The sequence below is a fragment of the Oncorhynchus clarkii genome, chromosome 6 (assembly GCF_045791955.1).
Source record: "Oncorhynchus clarkii lewisi isolate Uvic-CL-2024 chromosome 6, UVic_Ocla_1.0, whole genome shotgun sequence".
NCBI classification, from domain to species: domain Eukaryota; kingdom Metazoa; phylum Chordata; class Actinopteri; order Salmoniformes; family Salmonidae; genus Oncorhynchus; species Oncorhynchus clarkii.
Window position 1 is genome coordinate 53,200,142 of NC_092152.1, and position 13,446 is coordinate 53,213,587.

The following is a 13,446-nucleotide window of genomic DNA, read 5'->3' on the forward strand; positions in this document are numbered from 1 at the left end:
GACGATGCACAATGCTCCCTTGTCGATAACATGCAGCGAGCAGCGCAAACTCAGATTATTGTTTGAGTTGAGGAGAGCGCTCCTCGCTCCCCGCTTTCGCCCGGATAAACCCGGGCCAGAGTAATATAAAACTCCCTCAATAACCACCAGCCCCTGCGTTGTGCGCGCTGTGCGCATGCGTCGTCCTACAGCTCCGACGTTGGCGTCAGTCAGCACTAAAATGCTATCCGGTTAGATTTCCCCGTCAACGGGTTGTGCCAAAACTGTGCTCACTGCGCCTTGCTTCCTCTCCACAGAACGAACACGGACGAAAAGAACACCATGTTATCCAGATTTAAAGACGCTACATTTCAGCAGTGAAAAGAGGAGGGAGAGACGGAGGAGAGTGAACTAACAACATAGTCTAGAAAGGGACTCGGAGAAGAGAGAATCCCACCGACCATCTGCGTGAGGCGAGAGAGAGGAGGAGGAGGCCGAAGGGAGAGCAGCAGCAGACTGCGCTTTGGAATAACCTACGGTTCCCGTTGATTTGAAAGGAGAATTTTGAATTGTATTTATTATTCTGCGAGACGTTTTACTAAATTCCCACAAAATGTCATCTTCTGGCAAAGACAACAGCGCACACTATATGAACTATGTGGGACCTTATCGTTTGGAAAAGACCCTCGGCAAAGGACAGACAGGTTAGTCCTTGTCTCTTGTCTAGCCGGGGATGATGTGTAGCCTATCGTTCCCGGTTGCTGGCTGTCAGTGAAAGCGCTGGTTGTCTTTTATGTGTTATGCTGACATGGGCTATAACATATAGGCTACTCTGTAGGTCATTGTGGGTTGGATGGATTTGTTTTAGGTTGCATCACAGACGTGCGGGCTGGTTGCTTCTAGTTCCCACTGATTGCTTTTGACTCATTACATCAATCGGTGTTGAGAGCTTTCAGTCAGTGGGACTGTGCATTTGAATGTCTGTTGTGGATTATCCTAAAATTCTACTTTCTAATAAAAGGGAATACACTGGTCCGCCCTATAGCCTAGTCAGCTGGCTACGGTAGGGCTACATGTAGTTCACACGGCTTACGTGTGATGATTGAAATATTATAATAATGTCCCTTTAATCCTCATTGCCAGACAACGGGTAGATGGCATCCCAATGTTGCATGTTGTGGGTCTGTTACCTTGTAGCGTGTCGCTGTCTTCCAACATGCACACATTTGTCAGGTTACAATGCTTCTTTGGGGAAGTCTGCGCTGATCTTTGCCAAATAAGACAGGGCAAGCTACTGCACTACACAAGCCTGCTTCTCTGTCAGTCCCCGCAATGACAAGCACTAACACCTATCCGTGCAATTGCTGCTGCAATTTCGATTTTTAATCCCAAACTACACGCATGTGGTGAATTTTGTTTTTTTATTAACGAGAGATTGACATAGTCTAGTAATTTCCTGATCCCCTATTTGTATCCGGCTAAAGCAGTTTTGAATACAATAAATAGACTATGTGGGAGGCACAGCATCCCCAAAACGACTAGGCAACGATGTGGGTACCTCTGTCATGCGGGTACCACTGTCATAGGCTATAGGCTACTTTTTTGACTGATCAAAAGATCCATAGCCTATAGGCTATAGGCTACAAAGTGCATGCTCAGAGAAGCACAAAGCAAAGTTATAATTCTAAAATGGCTGCTGGGATGGTGTAAATAAAACAAGGCTGCATTACACACTGCAATGGATATTCCAACCTTGAGCTCTTGCCGATCAAAACAATTGGTTTGTGCTGTCTAACCAAGGCTGCGCTGTTTAAGCCTACAGTGGCAGTTCAGGAGGAGGGTCAAATAATTATTTTCGAAAATAATTTGGGATTAGGTCTAGCCCAAAAAATGCATTATCTTGCGTGCGGACTACTTTATAGCCTATGTACTGTTTAATTTGAGAAGCAGAGGTGGAAGATGAGCAAGAGGACAGGAGGTGAACTATGATAGCTTGCTACTACTATAAGTGATTTGAATAAAAACAATATGTTTGACCATGTCGCATTTATCAGAGTTATTGAACTCACAATAAGCCAGATTCGAGTCACTTACATTGTGGTGCTGACACCTGAAGCAGCAGTCAAGGCAAAATCTATTGGAAATGGACAGCTCAGGGTGCTGAAAGTAGGCAAATTCGAGTAGGCATAAGACATTTAAACCATCTTAATTTTAATTAGACTACTAACAACAAGAGAGTTTTGTGTTTGAGGCTCTTTCTTCCTATTCAAGAAATCACACTGTAGGCTGCTATATACAGTACCAGTCAAAAGTTTGGACACACCTACTCATTCAAGGGTTTTTCTTTATTTTGACTATTTTCTACATTGTAAAATAATAGTGAATACAGAAAACTAGGAAATAACACATATGGAATCATGTAGTAACCAAAAAAGTGTTAAACAAATCCAAATATATTTTATATTTAAGATTCTTCAAAGTATGCCAGATTACTGAATTAATTACAGCTTTGCACACTCTTGGCATTCTCTCAACCAGCTTCATGCATTAGTCAACTGGAATGCATTTTAATTAACACGTGTGCCTTGTTAAAAGTTAATTTGTGGAATTTCTTTCCTTCTTAATGCATTTGAGCAAATCAGTTGTGCTGTGACAAGGTATGGATGATATACAGAAGATAGCCCTATTTGGTAAAAGACCAAGTCCATATTATGGCAAGAACAGCTCAAATAAGCAAAGAGAAACGACAGTCCATCATTACTTTAAGACATGAAGGTCAGTCAATCTGGAAAATTTCAATAACTTTGAATGTTTCTTCAAGTGCAGTCGCAAAAACCATCAAGCGCTATGATGAAACTGGCTCTCATGAGGATCACCACCACTCCTCTGCTGCAGAGGTTAAGTTCATTAGAGTTACCAGCAAGCGGTCAAGTAACAGACACATCTCAACATCAACTGTTCAGAGGAGACTGCGGGAATCAGGCCTTCATGTTCAAATTGCTGCAAATAAATCACTACTAATGGACACCAATAAGAAGAAGAGACTTGCTTGGGCCAAGAAACACAAGTAATGGACATTAGACCGGTGGAAATCTCTCCTTTGGTCTGATGAGTCCAAATGTGAGATTTTAGGTTCCAACCGCTGTGTCTTTGTGAGACGCGGAGTAGGTGAACGGAAGATCTCCGCAAGTTTGGTTCCCATCGTGAAGCATGGAGGAGGTGTGATGGTGTGGGGGTGCTTTGCTGGTGACATGGTCTATGATTTATTTAGAATTCAAGGCACACTTAACTAGCATGGCTACCACAGTGTTCTGCAGTGATACGCCATCCCATCTGGTTTGCACTTAGTGGGACTATCATTTGTTTTTCAACAGGACAATGACCAAAAACCCCTCCATGCTGTGTTGCATCAGATGACCTGGCCTCCACAATCACCCGACCTCAACCCAAATGAGATGGTTTGGGATGAGTTGGACTGCAGAGTGAAGGAAAAGCAGTGCTCAGTATATGTGGGAACTCCTTCAAGACTGTTGGAAAAGCATTCCAGGTGAAGCTGGTTGAGAGAATGCCAGGAGTGTCCAAAGCTGTCATCAAGGCAAAGGGTGGCTACTTTGAAGAATCTAAAATCTACACTTTTTTGGTTACTGCATGATTCCACATGTTTTATTTCATAGTTTTGATGTCAGTATAATTCTACAATGTAGAAAATAGTACAAAATAAATAAAAACCCTTGAATGAGTAGGTGTGTCCAAATTTTGAATGGTATTGTAAATAGATTTGTCGGTAAATCCATCCACCCACAATGCACTCTTTAAATAGCCTACCTCAGTGTCAGTGAAGGGCTGTTAAGTTAAAACCAGGACTTGAATTGAGGGGGTATGAGAGGGTACGCCATAGGCCTACCTAGGAATGAAACTGTTACCGGTTTCATGATAAACCACAGTAAAATTACCAGCAATTAGTATTACTGTTTCAAATTTGAATCATCATTAAAACCGTGTTTGATTACCACAGTTTGAAAAACTCCCTGTAAATGCTGTCCAGCATCAACCACAGTTAGCAAAAGTCTGACGCAGGCGCATCATGCAACAAGGGTTTTGTTTTGTGTGAAAACATGGTGGAAGGCAGTGACAGCGCTCGGGAGATTTTTCAGCCTTCTAAGAGGACCAAATCTGAAGTGTGGTCGCATTTTGGGTTTTACAAGAGTGCTGAGGGAAACTTAATCGAAGATGGTCACCCTGTCTGCAGAACATGCAAAACAATTGCTGCGAAAGGGGGCACCACTTCAAATTTCTTGAGTTATCTTCGTGACCACCACTTCACAGCGAATGCAAGGTAAGTTAACTTTTAGCCCAACGATTGATGTGGAAACTTCGGACTGGGGGAAAATGTCATGGTTTGTCTGTCTAACTTGCTAATAGCTCGTCAATAATGTAAACTGAAGCTTTCAGTGTTACCTACTCTTGTAAAAACACTACACGTGGTTGCGCCGCTGTTGGCTTCGTGTGTCTGCAGACTCTATTCGCCCATTGCACACGATAACACGTTCTGTAGTTTAGTCACCCAACCAACACATTTTGTTCATTTAAAATCCGGCAGACGTCGACTTTGTTGTAAAAGTGTTCCAACAGGAGAAACACTATAGACTCCTATATACAACACTCCCGTATTTATGTCAATTGTTGGGCTCATTGCAATTACTATCACTGTCTTCTTAAGACTCATTTGTATTTATGTCAATTGTGCAATGGGGTCATTGCATATACTCAAATGCAACACAGAAGACTGTGTGTGTGTGTGTGTGTGTGTGTGTGTGTGTGTGTGTGTGTGTGTGTGTGTGTGTGTGTGTGTGTGTGTGTGTGTGTGTGTGTGTGCGTGCTTGTGTGTGCGTGCTTGTGTGTGTGTGTGTGTGTAAGTGAATAATAATAATAATAATAATTTAACAACACCAATAATAATAATAATAATAATACATTAGTAATGCTATTCCCTTGTTTACAGAGTGGGCGTGCAGCAGGCAAACCCAGTGATGCTACCGGTCGCTCCTCAACTTCAGTTGTGACACGGACACTCAATCAAGCATTTAAAAAGGCAGGCTGCTTATGCACCCACATCAAAAAAGAAATGCTCAAGACCTCACTGCAGCCCTTTCATATTACATTGCAAAGGACATGATGCCATTTCAAATTGTTGAGAGGCCTGGCTTTCTGAGGCTGATGAGGGTTGCCGTGCCTCACTACAAAGTGAGTGCTGCTAATGGTATTTGTTGTTTGTTTATTTGATTTGCTTATTTAAGGTTGTGTTCATTAAAACCTGCACAAGGGAAATGTTTACCTCTTATGGTCACATGGTGCCATCTTTAATGTTAATGTTATTATTTTAATGTTTATGCACACAAAAAGTGCATAGTGCTGCTAATTTTATTTGTTGTCTGTTGGATTTCAATATAAAATGTGGTGAAATTATTTCAGTGTGTGTATCAGTACTTTTTTAAAACATTTCCAGCACATTTTAACAACACCGCGACAATACTGATAACCATGATAATTTTGGTCACTATAAATAATCGTGATATGACATTTTTGTACCGTTTCATCTCTAGGCATACATTTTATTAAAGTAAATGATGAAAAGCACAGGCCTACCCATTGTTAGCTTAAGATTTTGAAGAAAATAAAACACATTTGGTTATATTAGGTGATCTATAACAGTGCTTTGTTCCACAATGCTTTATGCTAGAAACAAGCTGTAAAATACCCTGGACAGACATGACCCTGATGCATATGGGGAAAACCATGTTTCATTTCTTTGACATTCAGAGGCTGAGCTACAACTTTCTACAGCCGAGGAGACAAAACATTGTGTAATTCTGTCACCATCTTTCACTTCCTGTACAATAGAAGATGTTTAAACCCAGACAGCTTTTAAGGAAAGACTTGTGACCTCCTCTCGTTGGGTTAAACCATGGAAGAAGGGTAGCCAGTATTTAAAGCTTACATTTTTCTGCATCAATAGGCCTACTGTCTGGGGACTACTGTCTGGGACCTACTGTCTGGGGTGGAAAAGTAGGTCTACCTTTTGAAAGTGCCATGCTCCGATTCCTAATGATATCTCAGATTCATTGCAAACAAGACATACTGATTTGGCATTGGAGAAATATGATAAGATGAACACATAGCCTATCTCTCTGTCCATTCTTAGCCTGCAATTTCGGTCATTTGTGTGGTATTAAAAAAGATTCTGCTAATATGTAAAATTATGTAGAATCGCATGAAGTTATTATAAAAGACCCCCCAAACATTCTGACCTGCAAAAATGATGATAGATTCATGCAATGATTTTACAGTAAAGGAGATCTTTCCATCCGTACTCTTGTCCACCGTGGTCTGTGAACCCAAACCTTCTAGCCTGCAACCCAGTGCACAATCAAAATCCCTGCGTTGCCATGTATTGCTTATAGGACGAAGAACAGTTTCTAAAATGGCATATCTAAGGCTCTGGTCTGTTCAAGTAGTGAGGGTAAACGGTGAGGATGTTTTCTGCCATCCACTTTTAATTATTATTTTGGATATAGAGGATGGTCACGCATTCAGAGAGGGTTTAGGTAAAATATACACTATCGTTCAAAAGTTTGGGGTCACTTAGAAATGTCCTTGTTTTGGAAAGAATAACAACATTTTTTGTCCTATTAAAATAACATAACATTGATCAGAAACACAATGTACACATTGTTAATGTTGTAAATGACCATTGTAGCTGGAAACAGCAGATATTTATGGAATATCTACATAGGCGTACAGAGGCCCATTTTCAGCAACTATCACTCCTTTGTTCCAAAGGCACGTTGTGTTAGCTAAACCAAGTTTATCATTTTAAAAGGACAATTTATCATTAGAAAACCATTTCGCAATTATGATAGCACAGCTGAAAAGTGTTCTTCTGATTAATTTATTTGGGATAGGGGGCAGCATTTTCACTTTTGGATGAATAACATGCTCAGAGTGAACTGCCTCCTACTCAGTCCCAGATGCTAATATATGCATATTATTATTAGTATTGGATAGAAAACACTCTGAAGTTTCTAAGACTTTTTGAATGATGTCTGTGAATATAACAGAACTCAATGGCAGGCAAAAACCTGAGAAAAAATCCAAACAGGAAGTGGGAAATCTGAGGTTTGTAGTTTTTGAACTCACCCCTATCGAATACACAGTGGGATATGGGTTATTTTGTACTTCCTAAGGCTTCCACTAGATGTCAACCATCTTTAAGAAACTTTGTTTCAGGCTGCTCCTGTGAAGCGGGGCTGGATGAGAGCTGTTTGACTAAGGGGTCTGCTGGCAGCCTCGTTCTCAGTCACGAGCTTTCTCATGAGAGGTATCTCTCGTTCCATTGCTTTTCTACAGACAATTGAATTCTCCGGTTGGGACGTTATTGAACATTTATGATAAAAACATCCTAAAGATTGAGTCTATACTTAGTTTGACAAGTTTCTTCGACCTTTAATATAACTTTTTGTACTTTTCATCCGACTGGACCATAACGTGCTTTTGGATTTGTTTACGAACACCCTAACAAAAGAAGTTATTTGGACATAAATGGACATAAATCATGGACATTATCGAACAAAACAAGCATTTATTGTGGAACTGCGATTCCTGGGAGTGAATTCGGATGAAGATCATCAAAGGTAAGTGAATATTTATAATGCTATTTAAGACTAATGTTGACTACCCAACATGGCGGTTATTTCTCTGGCTGGATTGGGCTCTGAGCGCTGTTCTCAGATTATGCTTTTTCTGTAACGTTTTTTTGAAATCTGACACAGCGGTTGCATTAAGGAGAAGTGTATCTAAAGTTCCATGCATAACACTTGAATTTTCATAAACATTTATAATGAGTATTTCTGTGAATTCATGTGGCTCTCTGCACAATCACCGCATGTTTTAGAACTACTGAACGTAACGCGGCAATGGAAAATGAGGTTTTTATCAAACAAAACATACATGTATTGGGTAACATGAAGTCCTATGAGTGTCATCTGATGAAGATCATCAAAGGTTAGTGATTAATTTTATCTCTATTTGTGCTTTTTGTGACTCCTCTCTTTGGCTGGAAAAATGGCTGGGTTTTTCTGTGAGTTGGTGGTGACCTAACATAATCGTTTGTGGAGCTTTCGCTGTAAAGCATTTTTGAAATCAGACAATGTGGCTGGATTAACGGGAATTTTATCTTCAAAATGGTGCCTAATAATTGTATGTTTGAGAAATGTGATTTATGAGATTTCTGTTGATTTGTATTTGGTGCCCTGCAATGAAGGGCGCCAAATACAAATCAACAGAAATCTGTTAGCCCCAGCTAGCGGCCCCAGTCCGCTAGCGGCCCCAGTCCTAGACAGGTTAAAGAAGCAATAAAACTGGCCTTCTTTATACTAGTTGAGTATCTGGAGTATCAGCATTTGTGTGTTCGATTACAGGCTCAAAGTGGCCAGAAACAAACAAACTTTCTTCTGAAATTCATCAGTCTATTCTTGTTCTGAGAAATGAAGGCTATTCCATGCGAGAAATTTCCAAGAAACTGAAGATCTCATACAAAGCTGTGTACTACTCCCTTCCCAGAACTGGCTCTAACCAGAATAGAAAGAGGAGTGGGAGGCCCCAGTGCACAACTGAGCAAGAGAACAAGTACATTAGAGTCTCTAGTTTGAGAGACAGAAACCTCACAAGTCCTCAACTGGCTGCTTCATTAAATAGTACCCGCAAAACACCAGTCTCAACGTCAACAGTGAAGAGGCGACTCTGGGATGCTGACCTTCTAGGCAAAGTTGCAAAGAAAAAGCCATATCCCAGACTGGCCAATAAAAATAAAATATTAAGATGGGCAAAAGAACTCAGACAATAGACAGAGGAAGATTGGAAAAAAGTGTTGTAGACAGATTAATCTAAGCTTGTGTTTGGATCACATTCGTGAGATGCAGAAAAAAATGAAAAGATGCTGGAGGAGTGCTTGACACCATCTGTCAAGCATGGTGGAGGTAATGTGAAGGTCTGGGGGTGCTTTGGTGGTGGTAAAGTGGGAGATTTGTACAGGGTAAAAGGGATATTGAAGAAGGAAGGCTATCACTCAATTTTGCACTTAATTGGAGCCAATTTCCTCCGACAACAGGTCAATGACCCAAAGCACAGCTCCAAACTATGCAAGAACTATTTAGTGAAGAAGCAGTCAGCTGGTATTCTGTCTGTAATCACCGGATCTCAACCCTATTGAGTTGTTGTGGGACCAGCTTGACCATATGGTACGTAAAAAGTGCCCATCAAGCCAATCCAACTAGTGGGAGGTGTTTCAGGAAGCATGTGGTGAAATCTCTTCATCAAATTACCTCAACAAATTGTCAACTAGAATGCCAAAGGTCTGCAAGGCTGTAATTGCTGTAAATGGAGGATTCTTTGACGAAAGCAAAGTTTAAAGGACACAATTATTATTTCAATTAAAAATCATTATTTTTAACCTTGTCAACACCTTGACTATATTTCCTATTTATTTTGCAACTCATTTCATGTATGTATTCATGGTATACAAGGACATTTCTAAGTGACCCCAAAGAATTGAAAATGACACCAAAATGACGCCAAAGCAGAAGGCAGACGTTTTACATGCCCCCACCGATTGTCTATTTTGTTTGTTTATCTGCGTTGTTTGTAACTTATTATTTTACTATTTTTGTACATAATGTTGCCAATAACGTCTCTTATGACCGAAAATAATTTCTAGACATCAGGACTGCGATTACTCACCACGGACTAGCTGAATCCTTTTTCTTCTTTCACGACTCTGACGAGCCCGAGGCGGAGGATATACAGCTCCCTCGGGAACAGTCCCAGACCCCAGTGATCTGCGTGAGGAGGCGGCGGAGAAAGAGAGGCCGGAGGACGGGCTGCCTTCTGAGGTGTAGGCGACAATCGAATAAACCCTCATTCCCCTCAATTCTACTCGCAAACATACAATCTTTGTACAATAAAATGGACGTATTGCTTTAATGCAGGGAAACTGAATGAGTTTTACCTCGTTTCTATCAACATGTTAAATGTGCAACCAGAAGGAAAAGAACTCTGCACCACCTATAGTCCACACACAGAGATGCATACAAGCTCTCACTCGCCCTCCATTTGGCGAATCTGACCATAATTCTGTCCTCTGATGCTTGCTTACAAGCAAGCAAATTAAAGCAGGAAGCACCAGTGACTAGGTCAATAAAAAAGTAGTCAGATGAAGCAGATGCTAATATGTTCCGGGATTCCTCCAATGGAATTGAGGAGTACACCACATCTGTCATTGGCTTCATCAATAAGTGCATCGATGACGTCTTCCCCACAGTGACCGTACTTACATACCCCAAACATAAACCATGGATTACAGCATCCGCACTGAGATAAAGGCTAGAGCTGACGCTTTCAAGGAGCTGGACTCTAACCCGGAAGCTTATAAGAAATCCTGCTATACCCTCCGACAAACCATCAAACAGGGAAAGCATCAATACAGGAGTAAGATCGAGTCATACTACACCGGCTCTGACGCTCGTCGGATGTGGCAGGACCATTACAGACTACAAAGGGAAGCACAGCCGAGAGCTGCCCAGTAACATGAGCCTACCGAACGAGCTATACTACTTATATGCTCGCCTCGAGCAGACCACCATAGTGTCTGTGCCCAAGAACACTAAGGTAATCTGCCTAAATGACTACTGACCCATAGCACTCACGCCTGTAGCCATGAAGTGCTTTGAAGGGCTAGCCAAGGCTCACGTCAACACCATTATCCCAGGAAGCCTAGACCCACTCCAATTTGCACCCCAACAGATCCACAGATGATGCCGTCTATTGCACTCCACACTGCCCTGTCCCACCTGGACAGAATGAACACCTATGTGAGAATGCTATTCATTGACTATAGCTCAGCTTTCAACACCATAGTGCCCTCAAACCTCAACACCATAGTGCCCTCAAATAAGCTAAGGACCCTGGGACTAAACACCTCCTTCTGCAACTGGACCCTGGACTTCCTGACAGGCCGTAAGGGTAGGTAACAACACATCCACCACGCTGATCCTCAACACAGGGCCCCCTCAGGGGTGCGTGCTCAGCCCCCTCCTGTACTCCCTGTTCACTCATGACTGCACAGCCAGGCACGACTCCAACACCATCATTAAATCTTCTGATGACACAATAGTGATCACCGACAACGACGAGACAGCCTATAGGGAGGAGGTCAGAGACCTGGCCAGGACAACAACCTCTACCTCAACATGATCAAGACAAAGGAGATGATTGTGAGCTACAGGAAAGGAGGACCGAGCATGCACCAATTCTTATTGATGAGGCTAAGCGTGGAGCAGTTTGAGAGCTTCAAGTTCCTTGGTGTCCACATCACCAACAAACTAACATGGTCCAAGCACCCCATGACAGTCGTGAAGCGGGAACGACAAAACCTATTCCCCCTCAGGAGTCTGAAAAGATTTGGCATGGGTCCTCAGATCCTCAAAAGGTTCTACAGCTGCACCATCGAGGGCATGGTTGCATCACTGCCTGGTATGGCAACTGCTCATTCTCCGAACGCAAGGCACTACAGAGGGTAGTGCGAACAGCCCAGTACATCACTGGGGCCAAGCTTCCTGCCATCAGGGACCTCTATACCAGGCGGTGTCAGAGGAAGGCCTTGAAAATTGTCAAAGACTCCAGCCACCCTAGTCATAGACTGTTCTCTCTGCTACCACACGGCAAGTGGTACCAGAGCACCAAGTCTAGGTCCAAGAGGCTTCTAAACAGCTTCAAGCCATAAGACTCCTGAACATCTAGTCAAATGGCTACCCAGACTATTCACATTGCCTCCCCCCCTCCCCACACCACTGCCACTCTCTGTTGTCATCTGTGCAGTCACTTTAATTAACTCTACCTACATGTACATACTCCCTCAACTGACCGGTGCCCCCACACATTGACTCTGTACCGGTACCCCCCTGTATATATTGTTATTTTTTACAGCTCCTCTTTAATTACTTGTTACTTTTATCTCTCATTCTTATCCTTTTTTTGGAATTGTACTGTCGGTTAGGGGCTTGTAAGTAAGCATTTTACTGTAAGGTCTACCCCCTGTTGTATTCGGTGCATGTGACCAAATTGTTTTATTTGATTTGACTTTTGAACGGTTCTGTGTATTTTGCTGAGAAGTCCGATTTTCTCCATTTAATCCTTGTTAATAACGTTCCCTCCGGTAATTATTCCCAATTTTGTCTTGGCTGCTTAATAAAGGCAAAAGGTTTTTACACGGACTTCTGGTTGTCCGTCATATGCATCCTGTCACATTCTGTTAATTCAGTAACTAGTTCAAATCTACATCAACCACTTTCAGTGACATGGCCTGTCTGTGTTGAACTGCGTTCATCAATATAGAACTCACACATTAGGGTGTACATTCATACAGTAGCCTACTGTAACACACACACACAAACACACACACACACACACACACACACACACACACACACACACACACACACACACACACACACACACACACACACACACACACACACACACACACACACACACACACACACACACACTGTAATACTCACTCCAAAGTCCCTTTACAGCACTATGGACGCGAGAGAGGGGCACAGTCCTATATGACCATGCAAGTTAGCGAGGTCACACAGCAGTTGGAACCCGTACTCTGGTCTCATTACCATACCTATGTGAAGGCTTTACGTTTATATGCAATGGGTTACATAGTAAGTAGAGAACTATGCTAATGACTTACTGTGTAACCCTACTAGTCATTTTCCACATTACTGGAGGGGACAAAACAACTCCGGGAACTTAGTTCATATTCCCTGGAATCATTGGCTTGTAGTAGCATTGGCTCTTGCACTGCATTGCATTTGATTGGTCATGGAGAGCTGCTAATGACATTACATCATTCCACTCCCATATGAACGCATCCATTCGGGTCACCTTCTGTACCTGTGTCCTTGTATACCATAGGTTCTCAAAGGTGCTCAGGGTGCCAGGTAGCCTAGCGTTTAGAGCGTTGGGCCAGTAACCAAAAGGTTGCTGGTTTGAATACCTGAGCGAGGTGAAAAATCTGTTGAATTTCCCTTGAGCAAAGGCACTTAACTCTAATTTGCTCCAGGGGCACCGTACTGCTATGGCCGACCCAGTCCAATAACGCAGACTTCACCTATCCAGTGTATGTGACAATAAAACGTATAGCTTTTTTGTTATCCGCTGCAACCACCTCCACCCCCTCTCATCTAGTCCCCTCTCCCCACCACAATGCTCTCTATCCTGGGTAAGCGACGTCCCAGCTTCCCTTAGCAGTCCAACATCTACAATCTCCCGCTAGCAACCCTACCCCTCTCAGCCATTCTGTTCTTCCCACCACCTTGTTCTTTGGGTAAAAGGCATGCC

At 42.4% G+C, this 13,446-nt stretch overlaps 1 protein-coding gene across 8 annotated transcripts in view; it reads left to right on the forward strand.

Moving 5' to 3' along the window:
* Positions 1 to 246: 246 nt before the first annotated feature.
* Positions 247 to 13,446, forward strand: part of LOC139411285 (BR serine/threonine kinase 2b) — a 179,510-nt gene continuing 166,310 nt past the window's right edge. For all 8 annotated transcript variants that reach the window (XM_071157365.1, XM_071157366.1, XM_071157370.1 and 5 more), the window contains exon 1: positions 247 to 683. In XM_071157365.1, coding sequence (XP_071013466.1) covers positions 593 to 683 — 91 coding nt within the window. In that variant the 5' untranslated portion in view covers positions 247 to 592. The remainder of the gene's footprint in view (positions 684 to 13,446) is intronic.